The sequence below is a fragment of the Lacerta agilis genome, chromosome 13 (assembly GCF_009819535.1).
Source record: "Lacerta agilis isolate rLacAgi1 chromosome 13, rLacAgi1.pri, whole genome shotgun sequence".
NCBI classification, from domain to species: domain Eukaryota; kingdom Metazoa; phylum Chordata; class Lepidosauria; order Squamata; family Lacertidae; genus Lacerta; species Lacerta agilis.
In genome coordinates, this window is record NC_046324.1 from 35,221,905 (window position 1) to 35,237,844 (window position 15,940).

Here is a 15,940-nt window from a genome sequence, read left to right on the forward strand (position 1 = left end):
GATAAGGTAGATCCCCTTGGAAGATTAGATAAACTTTGATATTAACAGGGCATTGTTGTTATTATTATTTATATGCAGGCGGTGACCATTCCCTGTGGGGGTTCCATTCCTAGCCCCCATGTGTCGGTGGAGCGTATATAAGCACATCCCACTCTGTCCTCGTTCTGCCTTCTTCTGGGTCCAAAGGACCTGCACATCAGCAATCACACATCCATTGGACACCATATGTATTTTCTTTGCATACTGCTTCAACATAAAAGCCTTTGAATGGTTTACACAAAATATGCATTAACAATTATCAATAAAAATTGAAGCATTCCCTCTTTTCATTTTTTTTAAAATTAGCGATGTGTTTTTAAAACTACAAAGCCATTCTTGGATATGTTTAAGTACACAGTTGCGCCTAATACTTCCAAGAAATTTCACACCAGCCGTCAATAAGCGATATTATGATGACTGCTTGACAAAATCACCCACACTGAATTTGCCTGGCTTTGTATACGTATGTAGCAATAATGAACATTCATTTAGGTCATATACAGTTGTACCTCCGGTTGCGGACGGGATCCGTTCTGGAGGTCTGCTTGGATCTCGAGGTTTCCGCAACCTGAGGGCCGCTTCTGCGCATGTGTGCACGGCAGTAGACCACTTCTGCACATGCGCAGAAGCAATCTACCGCTTCTGCGCATGCGGCGAAACCCGGTCAAATACTTCCGGGTTTGCCGCTTTCGCATCCTGAAGTTTACGTAACCAGAGGTACTACTGTATTTGCAAAAGCAGTTTGAGCATGTGAAGAACCATGGGTGAGAATTTTAGTCAAATATAAAATCAGGCAGTTATCCTAGAAACAATGATAATCTTCCCAGGAGGCTGAAGACTCCAGTGTCCTTGGTGCTCTGGCTAATGGTAGAGGCTGGATTCAACTTTAGGAATAATTAGGAAAGGTGCTGGAAATAACACTCCTCAGAAATAAGGCATGGCCACATTTGGGGTACTACTCATTCAAGCCACGCAGTATGGCGAGCTCCATTTTTGTCAACACCCACGATTAATCAATTGCTATGTTCACAAAGGCTGGCAAGTCCCCATGGCACCAGAGCAACCAACCACAGCTCACCCCCGTGTTCAGCTTGATGTTGGAGCAATCTTCCGTGATCAGAGCCCCGCTGTCATCCGTCATGTCAGTCATCCCACTCAGGCTGCTGGAGTCGTCCATGGCCCAGTCGTTGGATCGCCGTTCATGCTGGTACTGCAAAGCTGGCAGCTGGATGGCTTGGATGTCCATGCTGGAATCAACCAGCTTGCCAACTCTTAAAGGAAGAGAGTGAATCCATGTAAGTGAATACCATCGGCATTAGGTGGGGTTTGTGGTTTTTTGTTTTTAAAGCTAAGTCACCCCAGAGGTTAGCTTCGCAACAACCTCAGTGTCATACCAGTATACAAGTTTTAGCAATAAGCCTCTTCTGGAAGCTCACTTGCCACATTTCTGAGTCATGTGCAATGTTCTGGACCCATTTCTGGTTGAAGCAGAAATGGGCTTTCACAGTTTGAGCAGAGTATGCATTGGGCAAGTCTGAGTGGTTGCCCCATGCTTCAATCATAGAACAACCCTCCTTTTTTTCAAAGCATGGCTGTGCATGATGCTCATCGATCAGCTGTGATGCTAATCACGAAGCCACTGTCCCTCCTTCTCTGTGCTCCCTCCCCCCCCCAAAAAATCATTTCATCATCTTGTTTACAAGTCCCAATGAACTCAATGGGGATTTCTTCCAAACTGCACTGTTAATAGAACCACACTGTTATAGCATGGGGCACCAGTTGAACTGTTGGGTCTGCTTTTGAACAAAATATCTTTGAGTTGTTGCAAAACCAGTCTTATTACCAAAAAAGAAGAGGAAAATACATCCGAATCTTATTTCAGAAAGAAATTAAATCCAACATGTTTTAACCTGCACTTACTCCTGCTGAAAGAGCATGTTCACCTTCCTTGCTGGTTTCCCCTATGCCTTACCTGAGAAAAACTTCCTCCATAGTGGTGACTGAGGCTCCGTAACTGGCAATGCCCAGCTCTTCCCGGCGTAACTCCAACTCTGTGAACAGAGCCTCAAACCTGGAAAAGCAGCAGGAAACAGGAAAGAACTTCAGCATTCAAAGCGTATTCCTAACATTCCCTATATTACAACCCCTTTGGACAAAGGCCTGTAACCTGGGATTCTTGTGGGGGAGTGGGGAATGTGCTTTCAATGCACTTTCAATGTACGGTGTGCACACAAGAGTTCACCAGCTGCTGGGAGAGCAATTTGCAAGGCAGTTCTTGCCAACCCAGTTTCAAAATTTGGCCACATCCATTCTTGGCATGTGATCCTTGGAGGGTGAAGTCTTCGCCTAGAGAAGGTGAGCTCTCACTGGCTTAGACACACACCCCAAACTTGCAAATGCTAGAGAGAGCCCCGGCACTGCAGTTTCACAACAGACAAAGCTCCCACACTGATGGCGACCTGGCAAGCCACCTTCAGTTTGCCATCATCGGCTGTCGCAGAGGGTGACACTACCTGTGCGTACTCTCTTTGGGAAGGATGAAGGACAGCTCCGCCCCAGCGTTGCTCTCCAGGGTGGCGTTGGGCACATAGTGATAGATGAGACGGGAGATTTCGCCAAGGTTGCAGCACGGCTCCTTCACCATCACCATGTGGTATCCTGCACCTGAAAGGGAGCAGATGGAGATGGGGGCAGGGAGAAGAGAAGAGATTTTTGTGTGCACATAGGAAGCTGCCTCATGCTGAGTTTGCATTTATTTTCTTCCACTTCCCTGACATTTTACCTAATTGTTAATTTCCGCATTATGTTTGAGCTTTAATGTGATGTAAAAACCACTTCTGGAAAGTCGATCCAAGATGGACGCGATGGACAACACCCCTCCCGACCGGAGCCAAAAGGTAAGCCTTTACAGCTCCCTGTATGGCGCGGCGCCGCGTTTTAAGGCTGCAACGAGCGAACAGCAGTGCTGCTGTTTGCTCGCTGCAGCTTTAAAACGCAGCTCCGGTGCCGGCTTACAGTGGTACCTTGCCAGACGAATTCGTCTTGCGAAAAAGAGCCATAGATGAATTCGTCTCGCGAGTCAACTAAAAACTCGCAAAACCCTTTCGTTTTGCGAGTTTTTCGTTGTGCGAGGCATTTGTCTTGCGGGGTACCACTGTATCAGTAAAGAAGCCATAGTTCCACAACAGGCACTGCAGTGTGAAAGAGACATTGGAAAACAAGACAGAAGTGCCAGCGTAATAATCAGGAAAATGAACAAAACATTTCCTATGTCTGAATGTACCAGGCTGTTGGTCCATCTAGCATAGCACTGTCTAATAATACAGTGGTACCTCAGGTTACATACGCTTCAGGTTACAAACTCCGTTAACCCAGAAATAACGCTTCAGGTTAAGAACTTTGCTTCAGGATAAGAACAGAAATCATGCTCTGGTGGCGCAGCAGCAGCGGGAGGTCCCATTAGCTAAAGTGGTGCTTCAGGTTAAGAACAGTTTCAGGTTAAGAGCAGACCTCCGGAACGAATTAAGTACTTAACCCGAGGTACCACTGTAGTACTGTACTGCCTGGCAGCAGCAATCCAATGTGTCAGACCAAGGATCTTTCCCTCCTTGGAGATGCTGGGGATTAGATCAGGCATAGGCAAACTCAGCCCTCCAGATGTTTTGGGACTACAACTCCCATCATCCCTGGCCACTGGTCCTGTTAGCTAGGGATGATGGGAGTTGTAGTCCCAAAACACCTGGAGGGCCGAGTTTGCCTATGCCTGGATTAGATCATAGAAATACAAAGTTGGAAGTGGCCACAGGGGTCATCTAGTTCAACCCCCTGCAATGCAGGAATCTTTTGCTCAACATAAGGCTCAAACCCACAACCCTGAGATTAAGAGTCTCATGTTTGAACATGGGACCCTCTGCAAACAAAGCAGATGATCTACCACTGAACTCCATCCAGTCCACAAGAAGCATTCAGGGGTGTTCAAACTACATACCAACAGGCTGCCCTGCAATAACAATTGCTATGTTGAAATTGCCAGATGCCTGACAGGTTTTTATTTTTATTTTTATGCAGAATATACACAAACCATTGGTGAGGGCACCCATTCTCCTTACCGTATTTATGCTTGAGAAAGAGTGAAGACCCACAGCACTGGAGCTCCCCCATAGCCATAATCGCAATGCGGTCGCCCAGCAGATCTGCTTCGTCCATGAAGTGTGTGGTGAGCAGGATGGTGCGGGTGCTCCGCTGCTGCTGCAGAAGCTCCCAGGTGGCCCGGCGAGAAACTGGATCCATGCCTGAGGTTGGCTCGTCTAGCATCACCACCTAAACAGTGCAGAGAGAACAGGCCTCAGTGCAAGGTGAAACACAGCTGGCGTGAGATATGAAGGGCGCATACACCCAGAATACAGAAGAGAGACAGTGTGGTGCAATTGCTAGAGCAGCGGTGGGCAACCTGAAGCCTGAGACCTAATTTCATGCAGTGGCAGGGGGAAATGGAAGCAAAAGGGGTGGCAGGAAGAATAACGAAGAAAGAAAAGAGAGGACTCTCAGGACTCACTTTGGAGTCTCCAATGAGTGCGATGCCAATGGAGAGCTTCCGTTTCATCCCCCCAGACAATGCTTTAGACAGAGAGAAGCGTTTCTCCTGTAGGCTGAGGATGTGCAGGATGCGGTTAATCTCCTCTAGACATTTCTCTGCAGGAAAACCTTTCAACTGAGAAGAAATAGAATGGAAAAAGAGTTAGCACACAGGTTGAGCAAAAAAATTTTTTTGATGCTGCTGCTGCTTTCATTTAAACAAGGGTTGGGGAATGTGTGACCCATCCCTAGCTATTGGTCATGCTGGCTGGGGCTGATGGGAGTTGGAGTCGAACAGCATCTGGAGGACCAGAGATTCCTAATCCCCAGTCAGACAAAAAGATTTTTAAAAAACTGAACAGGTTTCTAGTCCCTGTAGTTGACAACTGCTGACCCCAGAATCCTATTGCACTTTGTCCACATTGTGGCCTTAGCCTGAAGGTGCATCAATGCCATACACAGGAAAAGCTCATGTGTGCATTCACAAGGCCAAGAAATGTGCATCCATCGTCTGCATCTCCCTCCAGCCTGAGAGATAAGCCTGGTATTTGTACGGCCTTCGCTTTTACAGAAGATTATTATTGCCGGTGTTCTAAGTGAGAATATACACCATTCATTTAATGTAGGGCAGGCACCCCCAAACTTGGCCCTCCAGATGTTTTGGGACTACAATTCCCATCATCCCTGACCGCTGGTCCTGTTAGCTAGGGATGATGGGAGTTGTAGTCCCAAAACATCTGGAGGGCCAAGTTTGGGGATGCCTGGTGTAGGGTATCTCCTGAAGAGCTACGCCACACTATGTAACAAATGATAAAAAAGAAGCCTCGCAACATTTATCCGAGATTACCCCAGAGTAGAAGTACAGGTGCTCTTCCACTGTCATTTGGTCAAAGAGGACGTCATGCTGAGGGCAGAGGCCAAGGCTTTTTCGAATCAGATTCATGTCCTGGGAGATCTCATAGCCATTGATGTATGCTTGGCCACTTGTTGGAGGATACAGTCCTGGGGAAAAGGAACAGCCTACAGATTAGATGGATCCCCTAAAGTCCAAGGAGGTTTAAAAGGCATTTTATAGTATCCCTGCCAAAACTGTCCACAACTCTCTCTTGGGTGTATCCAATCCCAGTTTGCTGCCTGTGTGGTACATAACTGAACCTCAACCATTTCAACCCTGTTAATTGCCTGTAACCTATTATCAGGTGGGGGTTGTGAATTCCCACATTTTGTAGGCAAATATAGCACATTTCTGTACATTATCTTCATTAATATGTTCCTTTTTATGCACACTTGCTGCTAATAGATGCATTTTTGTAAATATAGTCTTGACTCATTATTCAGGTTCAGCATGATGATGATGATCCTCATAGGAGCCTAAGAAGCTGTCTTATCTGAGTCAGACCTTTTGGTCCCTCTAGTTCAATATTGTCTACACTGACTGGCAGCAGCTCTCTGGGGTTTCAGGCAGGTAATCTACCCCAGTCCTACCTAGAGATGCTAGGGATTGAACCTGGGACCTTCTGCATGCAAAGGAAATAATCTACCACTGTGCTACAGCCCTTCCAGCCTAGTCCCAACAGCCCAACCTCACCTGTGAGCATGGACAAAGTCGTCGTCTTCCCAGCACCATTGTGCCCCAGGAGCACTGTGATTTGCCCTTCGTACATGTTCAGGGTCAGGTCCCGTACAGCTTCCTTGGTTTTGTTCCCCACCTTGAACACCTGAGGACAGAAGTATACAGAAACAGGAATTCAGATGCTTTTTCCATAAGCTGCAGTTGCACAACTCAGCTTTCAGAGTGCGGCATCCCAGAAGAACCCACCTTGGACAGGTGCTTAATTTTTATCCCTGAAACAAGGTCCGATGGCTCCTCTTCTATGTACTGGCTTTTCAGGGCCTTCTCTGGGTCTTCCTCCTCTTCTTTCTCCTTTCCCAGCACTGTCTGAGGACTCCCACACCAATACGAAGGCTAAGGAGAGACAAACAGGGAGGCTCTTATTGTTGCCAACAACTGGAGTTTGCCAATTATTTCACTGATGGGGTCAGGCAGCTTTTTCAGCCTGAGGGCCACATCCAACCTGGTGTCCTCCAGATGTTTTGGACTACAGCTCCCATCAGCCCCAGCCAGAATGATGTAAGAGTAAGAATGAGCATCAGGGATTCATGAAGAGTCAATATTCATTTTAGCTATCCATAGATACCAAATGGAGCTCACATATGTCCACTTGGTCAGATCAGGAAGCCTGGTAGCAGAACAAGTTGTTGCCACTAATTGCTATTATAACGTCCTCTAATGAAGACAGGAGTAGATCAGCTACCATGCCTTGTTTATTTCTGCAAGCCTTTGGGAGGCCGAGATGCAAGAGGGCATCAGAGGAGGGAGGGAAGGAAAGAGGGACAGAAGCCAGTGTTGCCCACGGCACCCCGACCATCATTCAAGGCACCCCAGGGTGCCATGGCACACTGGTTGAAGACCACTGGCCTAAAACAATGGCCTGGCCCACAAGCCACGCCAAGCCAAACCAAGTCCTAGCATAAACATGACCATGTACTTCCCAGAAGAAGAGATCACAGCTGCTTTGCTCCTCTTCCAGTCACTCCTCTGCTGGTTTGGTTATCTTGCCATTCAATCCCAGAATCATGGTTTGGCTCTCTGGACAAATCATGAGCTGTAAACCATAAAAGAAACCTTGGTGGCAGCTTATGGCTAGTCCAGAGATAGTAAAACCAGGTGTCCAGGTTTGGGTGACAAACTATGTTCCTCCGCATGTGTCTTCACAGCTGTAAGATCTAGAAATGTGTTTTTGTTTTGTTTTGTTTTTAAAAATAAAATAAAAGTCAAACCCCACCACAAACCTTCCATTTCTCAGTTCCACAACTTGTTCTTTTTCTGTGCTCCTGAGAATCGTCACAGCATACCCTGAGCACTGGACTCTTACCCGTTACTAAGCTCCATATATTTTCAATTAACAATTGTGAGTTGTTGTCCGAAGCAACTGGAGGGGGCAGGTTGGCAAAGGCTAGGCTACACAACAGCTGGTCAGTGGGAGAGAGAGCAGCACAGGACTCACCATCAAGAAGAAGTACCAGGGCTGTGGGATGCCATACTCTCCTGGGAAGACGGCCTCCACGTACCAGGCCACCAAGCCATACAGCACCGAGTCCAGGAGTAGCATCCCTAAGACGTGAGCCACAGTGAAGTTATCGTCCACGCTGACTGGTTTCAGAAGGTCCTTCCACTGCACCCCAGTGCCTGGAAAACAGAAAGATCTGTTTTGCATCCAACAGCGCAAAGTGAAACAGGATGCAGCCCTTGTGAGGCTGCTAATACATTACTGAGACCTGAAAGGTGAGGGGCCAGGGTGGGGAACAAGACCTCCCTTTCTTCTGACCCTCTCCTCCCAAATTAGGGACCCCAAAGTTGTTTTTGTTTTAAATACTTAATGCTGCATCATTGTGGAGGATATTTACTAGCCAGTTTGGAGTACACAACATTGCATGCACTATTTCGGGTAGCTCTGCAACCATCTTACGAGGTAGTCCAGTATGATGGTGGATTAAAAACCTAAGAATATGAAAAGAGCCTGCTGGATCAGGCCAATGACCCATCTAGTCCGGCACCCTGTTCTCACAGTGGCCAAACAGAAGCTTGTGGGAAACCAGCAAGCAGGATTCGACCACAGGAGCCCTCTCCCCTCCTGCAGTTTCCAGCAACTGGTATTCAGAAGCATTTCTGCCTCCAACCATGGAAGCAGAGCACACAGATTTTGTGATTATTGCAGATAAGGACCTGAGACAGGGTGGGTGGCAAAGAAGATGGGGACAAAACTAGAATTAGTTGCCATGAGCTATGGCTCCACCTGCTGTTGAGCTCCTTGCCTTCTGCCCTGCCAGTACCAATGGGCACTGGCCGTCACTGAATGTGGTGGATACTTGCAGACCTGATCGACTCTCCCTTGATCCTTCACACTGCAACATCTGCCTCCAAGAGAGCCTCCAGGCCATCGCCTTACTTACTTCAAGTCCCTCCCCAGAAACAGTTCTCCCAGGAATCCTTTAGACAAGGGGCAGTCAACATGTTAACCTCTCATCAGCCCTGACCATCACCTGTGCTGGTGGGAGTGGGTGGGGATTTGAACCCTGGTCTCCCAGGTCCTAGCCTGACACTCTACCCACCACAATGGCACAGGCGATGCCAACAGGCACGTCTATCAGCTGACAGGCTCCTGACTGTGTGCCGGCAGTCACATTCCTCTCTGCCCCCACACCTGACATCACCTGAGACATCAGGTGCTGGGGAGGTGGCCATGGTTTTGAGGAAATGGCTGCACCAGCTAAACTTCTTTCTCTGTTTATCCCTGCCTCCATTATTCCTCCCTGTTCTTTCCCTGTATGTGTTTTAGACTTGAAACCTCTTGGGAGTAGATACCTATCAAACCTGTTCTTTGCAGAGCACCATGTACACAGAAGGCGCTTATAAATAAAATATGCTGCACTTTTGTTTGTTTGTATGGGTTTTTTTGGGAGAAAGAAAGAAAGAAAAATTGAAGAAATATTCAGCCCGCTTTTAATTCCAGCCAGAGCAGGAACAACAAGAGTATTGCAGCTGAACAAACATTTACCAATTGCTCAATAACCAGCTGTAAGTCATGTGAGTTGGTCTCACACTGACTCCTGCAGATACAGAAACAGATACAGAACCCAGCCCAGGACAAACCGATGGCTGCCTCGTCTCCTGATGATAGTTAGGCAATTCACACCGTGGGTGAATGAATACATTCTTTCACAGAGTGCTAATCTCACCACGCACTTTTTGGAGCTAATCATGACCAACGCTGCAAACAATTAACATTTTCTGCCATTCTGTTATGGTACAATCTGCATTAATACAATTACATTCCAACTTTCCTCCAAGGATATCAAGGTAACTGCTCCAAGGGGACACCCAGTGAGCTACATAGCTTAGTGGGGATCCGAACCCTGGTTTCCCAGGGTCCTGGTCCAGCGTTCTAACCACTAAACCACACTGGTTGCTGCAACCCACGCCATGCCATAAAGACATAAGAAGAGCCTGCTGGGTCAGCCCAATGGCCCATTTAGTCCAGCATCCTGTTCTCGCAGCGGCCAACCAGATGCCTGAGGGAACCTGAGCACAAGAGCACTTTCTTTTCCTGTGGTTTCCAGCAACTGGCATTCAGAAGCATTGCTGCCTCCAACTGCGGAGTAGGGCTGGCTGATATCAGCCTTTCAGCATCACGGTATATCACCAGCCAAACATCGCAGCCTGGGGATGTTGAAAAACAAGCTGCATTGGCCTCAGCCTGCAAGGTGCAGGGTGAAATTGCTGCAGCTCTCACAGCGGGAGCCGAGGAGGTTTCATCCCAGTGCCTAGCGGGCTGAGACAAGGCAGCTTGTTTGTACAGCTCGGCTGGGGCACAAGAGGGCTCCCCATCCCCAGCAGAGCCATCCCTGGTGCTTCCAGCCAAGCAGTTAAAAGATGCAGAGGAACAAGCTGTTATCGGTGCCTCGCCGATGAAGCTTTTTTCTCCCCCTGCGCAGTATGAGGGCAGAGTGGGATGGCAACGCTCACTGGAGGAAGTAGCTAGCGGAGGGACTCAGAAGCGGTGGCGGTTTCACCAGCAATATACCACTGAGTGAAGCCGACATCACGGTCTACTCCTTGTACCAGTCCCGGTCCTGAGAGATCTACATTGGCTCCCAGTATGTTTCCGAGCACAATTCAAAGTGTTGGTGCTGACCTTTAAAGCCCTAAATGGCCTCGGTCCTGTATACCTGAAGGAGTGTCTCCACCCCCATCGTTCAGCCCGGACACTGAGATCCAGCGCCGAGGGCCTTCTGGCGGTTCCCTCACTGCGAGAAGCAAAGCTACAGGGAACAAGGCAGAGGGCCTTCTCGGTAGTGGCGCCCGCCCTGTGGAACGCCCTCCCATCACAGGTCAAGGAGATAAACAACTACCTGACATTCAGAAAAAACCTGAAGGCAGCCCTGTTTAGGGAAGTTTTTAATGTGTGATATTTTTGTATCCGATTTTTGTTGGAAGCCGCCCAGAGTGGCTGGGGAAATCCAGCCAGATGGGCGGGGTACAAATAATAAATATTATTATTATTATTATTATTATTATTATTATTATTATTATATGTTGATATATTGCCCAGGCCTACTGTGGAGGCAGAGCACAGCCATCATGGCTAGTAGCCATCTATAGTTCAATCTTTTTTAAAAACCACCCAAGTTGGCAGCCATCGTTGCCTCCTGTGGGGCAGAGTTCCACAGTTTTAACAATGGGCTCTGTGCATTCCTGCAACGTGCACAAAGAGTAAAAGCAGCTCGACGGTTTCTGCCAGAGGAGGATTTGCATCCACAAAAACTGGCAGCCAGCCAAGAGGGTGGGATTCTCGCCCGGCCAGGAGCAACCTAGCAAACTCACCTTTCCCTTCAAACATCCCGATCAACTGCGCTCCCATAGCCATGGCGACGTTGGAAATGAGGCACGACGAAAGCTTCTGGTTGTGTGTCATCGTGTCGTAGCGTGGGGAGATGAAGAAGTATGGAATGTAGGAGAAAAAGTAGAGGAAGCCCCCAGCAGCTGCCGCCACGTTTGCTGGGAATGCAAATGAGAGAGGCAATATTCAGAGGAAATAACGGCAAGGATTCATGTGCACTTAACAAATTCAGTAGGAACTCTTTGTTTCGTGGAAACCCAACTCACGGCAAAAGAGGGCCATGCGCTTCTGACACCTTTTTTTCCTAGGCTCCTTAAACTGTGGAGGAAAATGCAATATGCAGGGGGGCCTGCAAAAAAGTTTTGCAGCATGGAGTGCTCCTGCTCAGGACCCCAGCAAGATAATGCCTTTTTCCTGGACACTCCATTGCAGTCTCCTTTTCCTTCCCTGTTTCCCCAAAACAGTCAGTCAGAATTCTGTGTACATTGAGCAAGCTCATTACTATATGTGGTTCCAACCCCCTTCGCCAGACTTATATGTCCAAATCTTTTTTTAAAAAGAAATATATTTATGTATATATGGTGTCTATAATAGCCTTTCCGAGGGTGTATCACTTCAGACTGAAAGTGGGACAGTCTGAACATGATTTGAACACTCCGCCAAGTTAAAACACACATACACACAACTCTCTGCCTTTGGAAAGCTAGCACATCAAGGAGAAGGTCAGGCTCAAATTCTTCTCCTTGACATACTCACATTCCATATGCAGGGAATCTTTTGACTGGACGCACACTTGACACACATTAAACTGCAGGTTATCACTGTTTATATACCGTAATACATAACAGTATTTTTATTTGTTAACTTTTTCATCTGTTAAAAATGAACAAAGCGCAATTAAAAATGGCATGGCTTTTGTGATTTGATGTGCAATGTTTTCTACTAAGAAGAAAGTGTTGTTAATGCACAATGACAGGAACATTAAACTTGTAAACCTCAAATGAATTACTGTCTGCTTGGCTGGAAGGTTTCAGTATAAAAAGCATCAAAATGAAAAACTGTTGCATGGGTGGGCTGAACAACTTCCACACTCCCACAGCGACAAACTTGTGCACTGTGCTTAGTCACGTCCTGCCTCTTCCAGAGAGTGAACTCTGAAAACCAGGGGCAAACAAGATTTTCAAGTTTTACTGTTGCAGTGACACACTAGACCTGGCTGTTTTTCACTGCAGTCTGCTCCCGGCATATCCACTGCTTAGGCCTCAAATTCCTTGAGTTGCTTTTGACATGTAAACATTGCAATCCATTAAACTGCCAAAGGTGGGGGTGTTGCTGCTGGCATCTTCAACAGAGACTAACTGCATTTGCAGCTGATCCCAGTGGGATTTCCAGGTACCGGGTGCAAATCCTGCTTTAACAGGGACCAGCTGCACTCAGAAAAAGGACACCTATCAAATCAGGAGCCTCATCAAGCCTAATTAGGCTCATGGGCTAGAAGTCCCCAGCACTGCATTAAAGTGAAGCATACTTTCTCAGGGTTGGCTTAGAGCATTACGATGGAATTTGTTGTGCTGAAAGTTCTGGTTTTCTTACTCCCTACATATAACTGCATTTCCTCCCCTTACAACTTGTGCTTTAAAGCTGTGATCCAATTAATACCATAAGCATGCCATGGGAGGAGGGGGCAGGGAGAACAAAGCTCAAAGCCCTCTGATGTTTCCACAGACAGCTGCTTCAAATGCTGAAGAGGCAAGCCACATTTCATTTCATATTTGAAAGTGGAAAGGAGGCTTGCCTCTTCGGAATGCAGTGGCTGAGTCAAAGAAACCTCTTGCTCTTCCTGTGTGATGATAACTGAGGTCTTGGGACTAGTTGAAAACACTGCAGGGACTAGCGGTGGTTCCCAGGGCAGCACTTACAAATTCGTCTGAAAGGAAGCCACGTGCAGCTCCTCTTCCTTGGTATTCTCCACCCATACACCCCACTTCAGAATTGAAGCCAATTAAAAAAAAAACAATAGAAGTTAAATCTGGCTACTTTGCAATGCTCAAATCTAGCAATGCCACGATCCAATCTCAGGGACCATTCCCCACCCTGTTTTTTGGCACACTGTGGGGGGACGGGACACATTGATGGGTGTGGGGATGCATAATGTTGCAAAGGAGGGAAATTCAGTGTTATCAGCTACTGCCAGAAACAGAATACTAGACTAGCTAAGCCTTTGGTCTGACCTATAGGGCTCCTTTCTTATGCTTTATTTAGGGGAAGAAAGCTGAGCCTACTATTCAGTAGTACTGTAGCAAATACTGTACGTGCATGGATGTTATTGAGACCTCCCAGTTCATTCATTCACTTCTACCCCAATATGTGATGGTGGGGAAGCAAAAAGGCATCAAGGGACACAACAGTTAGTTTTGCCAAAAAACTAAAAAAAAGAAGTCCTGAGGTGCTCTGATGCTTGAAATAGCAACTTGATCTTCACAAATGAGCAGGGGAAGATTTTGCAGTCCCAGTGGCAGCAAACACTATCGACTACAAATCAAGCTGCCATAGGAACCATGGCTAAGTTACATGCAGTGGGTAACCCAACCTACTTCCCTGCCTGGGACAATCCTGTATCTTGAGTGGGCCAAAGTACCGGTAGTAGAAGAAAAAGGCATGTGTTTTTAGGCTTGCAAAGAGACAGCCCACACCCCTGGGGAATTTCCACTTAGCTGCTTGTCTGTTATCAGCTATCATGCACATCACTGTTGCTCCTGCATAACCTTATAATTAGCATTTCAAATCTAGAATATGACGAGACAAAGCGCCACCAGCTTCCTGGCCTTATGATCACCCTGGAAAACTAGGAGGGGGAAATCGCCAGGCCAAAAGCAAAGCAAAACAAAGCAAAACAAAACATGGCTTATTGTACTTTCAACTTGGAACCAATAAAGCAGTGGGATGCCGCACCAGGGGGCTGAATAAACAGGAGTTAACTGCCTCTGCAACTTAAGAGCACAGTCCTACCCATATCTGCTCAGAAATAAGTCCTACGGGATTCCTTTTGGATTGCCTACAGATAAGTGAGGTTAAGCTTGTGGCCGACTCTCTGTGGATTGCAAGAGGACATCCTATCGTTGGGCTAAAAACAAACAAGGGGTGAGCATGTGCTTCCGTTCCTCCCCACAACCTTGGGCCAAGAAAGGAACCATCATGTGAACCCCAGAATTTGTTTGGAGTACCAGAACTGAACTCAAAGCTCTTCCAAGTAAAAATCCACGGCTGGCCACCCTCTCTTTCCCATTGCCTTAGCTTACTTCATCACACTGGTATAATTTGCAGGGAGAGCAGTCATTTCCTTCTTTCTTCCTTTCAAAACTGTTTATTAACCTTAGACACCGCAGTATAAGAAAAAGAAATCACAGCCAATCTATAAAATGCAAATCAAATAGCTGAAAACCATAAAAACCAACAGGAAATGGGAGGGGAAAAAACCCAGGTGAGATTATTACACATTACAGCTGATAACAATTTGCATGCCTTTGTCGGCACAACAAATAAACTAAAATCAGCCTTTCCCTGTCTTGCTAACTGGTCAAAAGAGTCAACCAAGGTCAATCAATTTTTTTTCTGCCAGGAAGGTGGATGTCTCCCAGTATCAGATGTTGACGTACACCAGGCATGTCCAACAGGTCGATCGCGATCTACTGGTCAATCGCCAGGAAGTTTCTGGTCAATTGCAGGTAGATTGTGGGTTTCTTAGTGATCACCAGCCTTAAAGGGGGAAAAGCTCTCCCCCTAAAAAAAGCTCAACATCTCTTGTCTCTCCCCTCCCCCCCCAAAAGGCTCAATAACCATGGGCAATTGCACAGAGAGCTCCTTCTTTCTTGCCGACAGACAGCTGGCCAATATGTGTGAGTGCATTGCGTGGGATGGCTGGATGGCTCCAGCTCCCTCATGCGGAGAGAGTTGCGTGGGATGGCTGGATGGCTCCCCCTCCCTCATGCCGACAAAGAGCTGGCCAGTATGTGTGTGAGTTTGCATGCGTGCTGGGATGGCTCCCCTTGCCTGGAGGATGTAACAGTGAGGCTGCCCTGTGCCTATCAGAGACTGGATCCTAGCCTGCACCCTGCTTGGTCAAATGGGGATGCAGGCTGAAACTTGGACAGTGCCAGGGGGCGAATCCAAGGGCTGACCATGGGCTTCCCTGGATCCACCCCTTGCCCATTTAAGCAGCCCACACCTGGGACACTGCCTCTTCCTTCCCTTGCCGGTTTCCAGTGTGGATCTCTGTACGTCTCCTGCATTGTGACTAGGAAGGTCTTAGACCTCGCCTCGGATCTCATCCTTCCCTTCCTCGCCTGCCCACTTTTTGTATCCACGCTGCATCGTGCCAGCAAGAGAGGAACAGGCGTCTGTCCCAGTTTCTGCATTTGCCGGGCTTTGGCGTTGCAAGGGAGCTTGGGAAACTGAGTTCCCTTGCATGGTGAGTAGTTCCTTTGCGAGGGCTGAGGATCCTGGGAAACTGAGTTTTTCAGCCATTTGGGGCTTTCTGTGTTTGTGTGGGGGAAAGTTTTTCTGTTGGCTAAAAAGCTGTTTTTTGAGGCTGTTTTTGTTTGCTGCTTACATAACGTGGTCTTCAGTTATCAAAGAATTCAGGAATTGGAAACCAGCACTTTTGGGGCCTTCGTTGATTGTTGGTGCATTTTAAAACTGAAGCCACGTGGGACCAGGAGGCGGGCACTGGTTGGGTTGTTATTTTCCTGTGCCTTCCGGGTGGGCATGCTCTTGCTAAAGTTTCCAGTGCTACTGCTTTAAATAATAAAGGATAATTAATTAAAAGGAATAATTTTTTTAAAAAATAATAATCATTGTGCATTTTA

General features: G+C 47.2%; 1 protein-coding gene across 1 annotated transcript in view; it reads right to left on the bottom strand.

The window, feature by feature from the left end:
- ABCA3 (ATP binding cassette subfamily A member 3) overlaps positions 1 to 15,940 on the bottom strand; it is a 65,824-nt gene that overhangs the window by 14,996 nt on the left and 34,888 nt on the right. Inside the window, exons 9-18 of the mRNA XM_033168085.1 lie at positions 11,060 to 11,233; positions 7,683 to 7,864; positions 6,434 to 6,580; positions 6,203 to 6,332; positions 5,462 to 5,616; positions 4,595 to 4,750; positions 4,149 to 4,359; positions 2,553 to 2,703; positions 2,012 to 2,110; positions 1,118 to 1,310 (exon numbers count right to left, since the gene is read on the bottom strand). Coding sequence (XP_033023976.1) covers positions 1,118 to 1,310; positions 2,012 to 2,110; positions 2,553 to 2,703; positions 4,149 to 4,359; positions 4,595 to 4,750; positions 5,462 to 5,616; positions 6,203 to 6,332; positions 6,434 to 6,580; positions 7,683 to 7,864; positions 11,060 to 11,233 — 1,598 coding nt within the window. The remainder of the gene's footprint in view (positions 1 to 1,117; positions 1,311 to 2,011; positions 2,111 to 2,552; positions 2,704 to 4,148; positions 4,360 to 4,594; positions 4,751 to 5,461; positions 5,617 to 6,202; positions 6,333 to 6,433; positions 6,581 to 7,682; positions 7,865 to 11,059; positions 11,234 to 15,940) is intronic.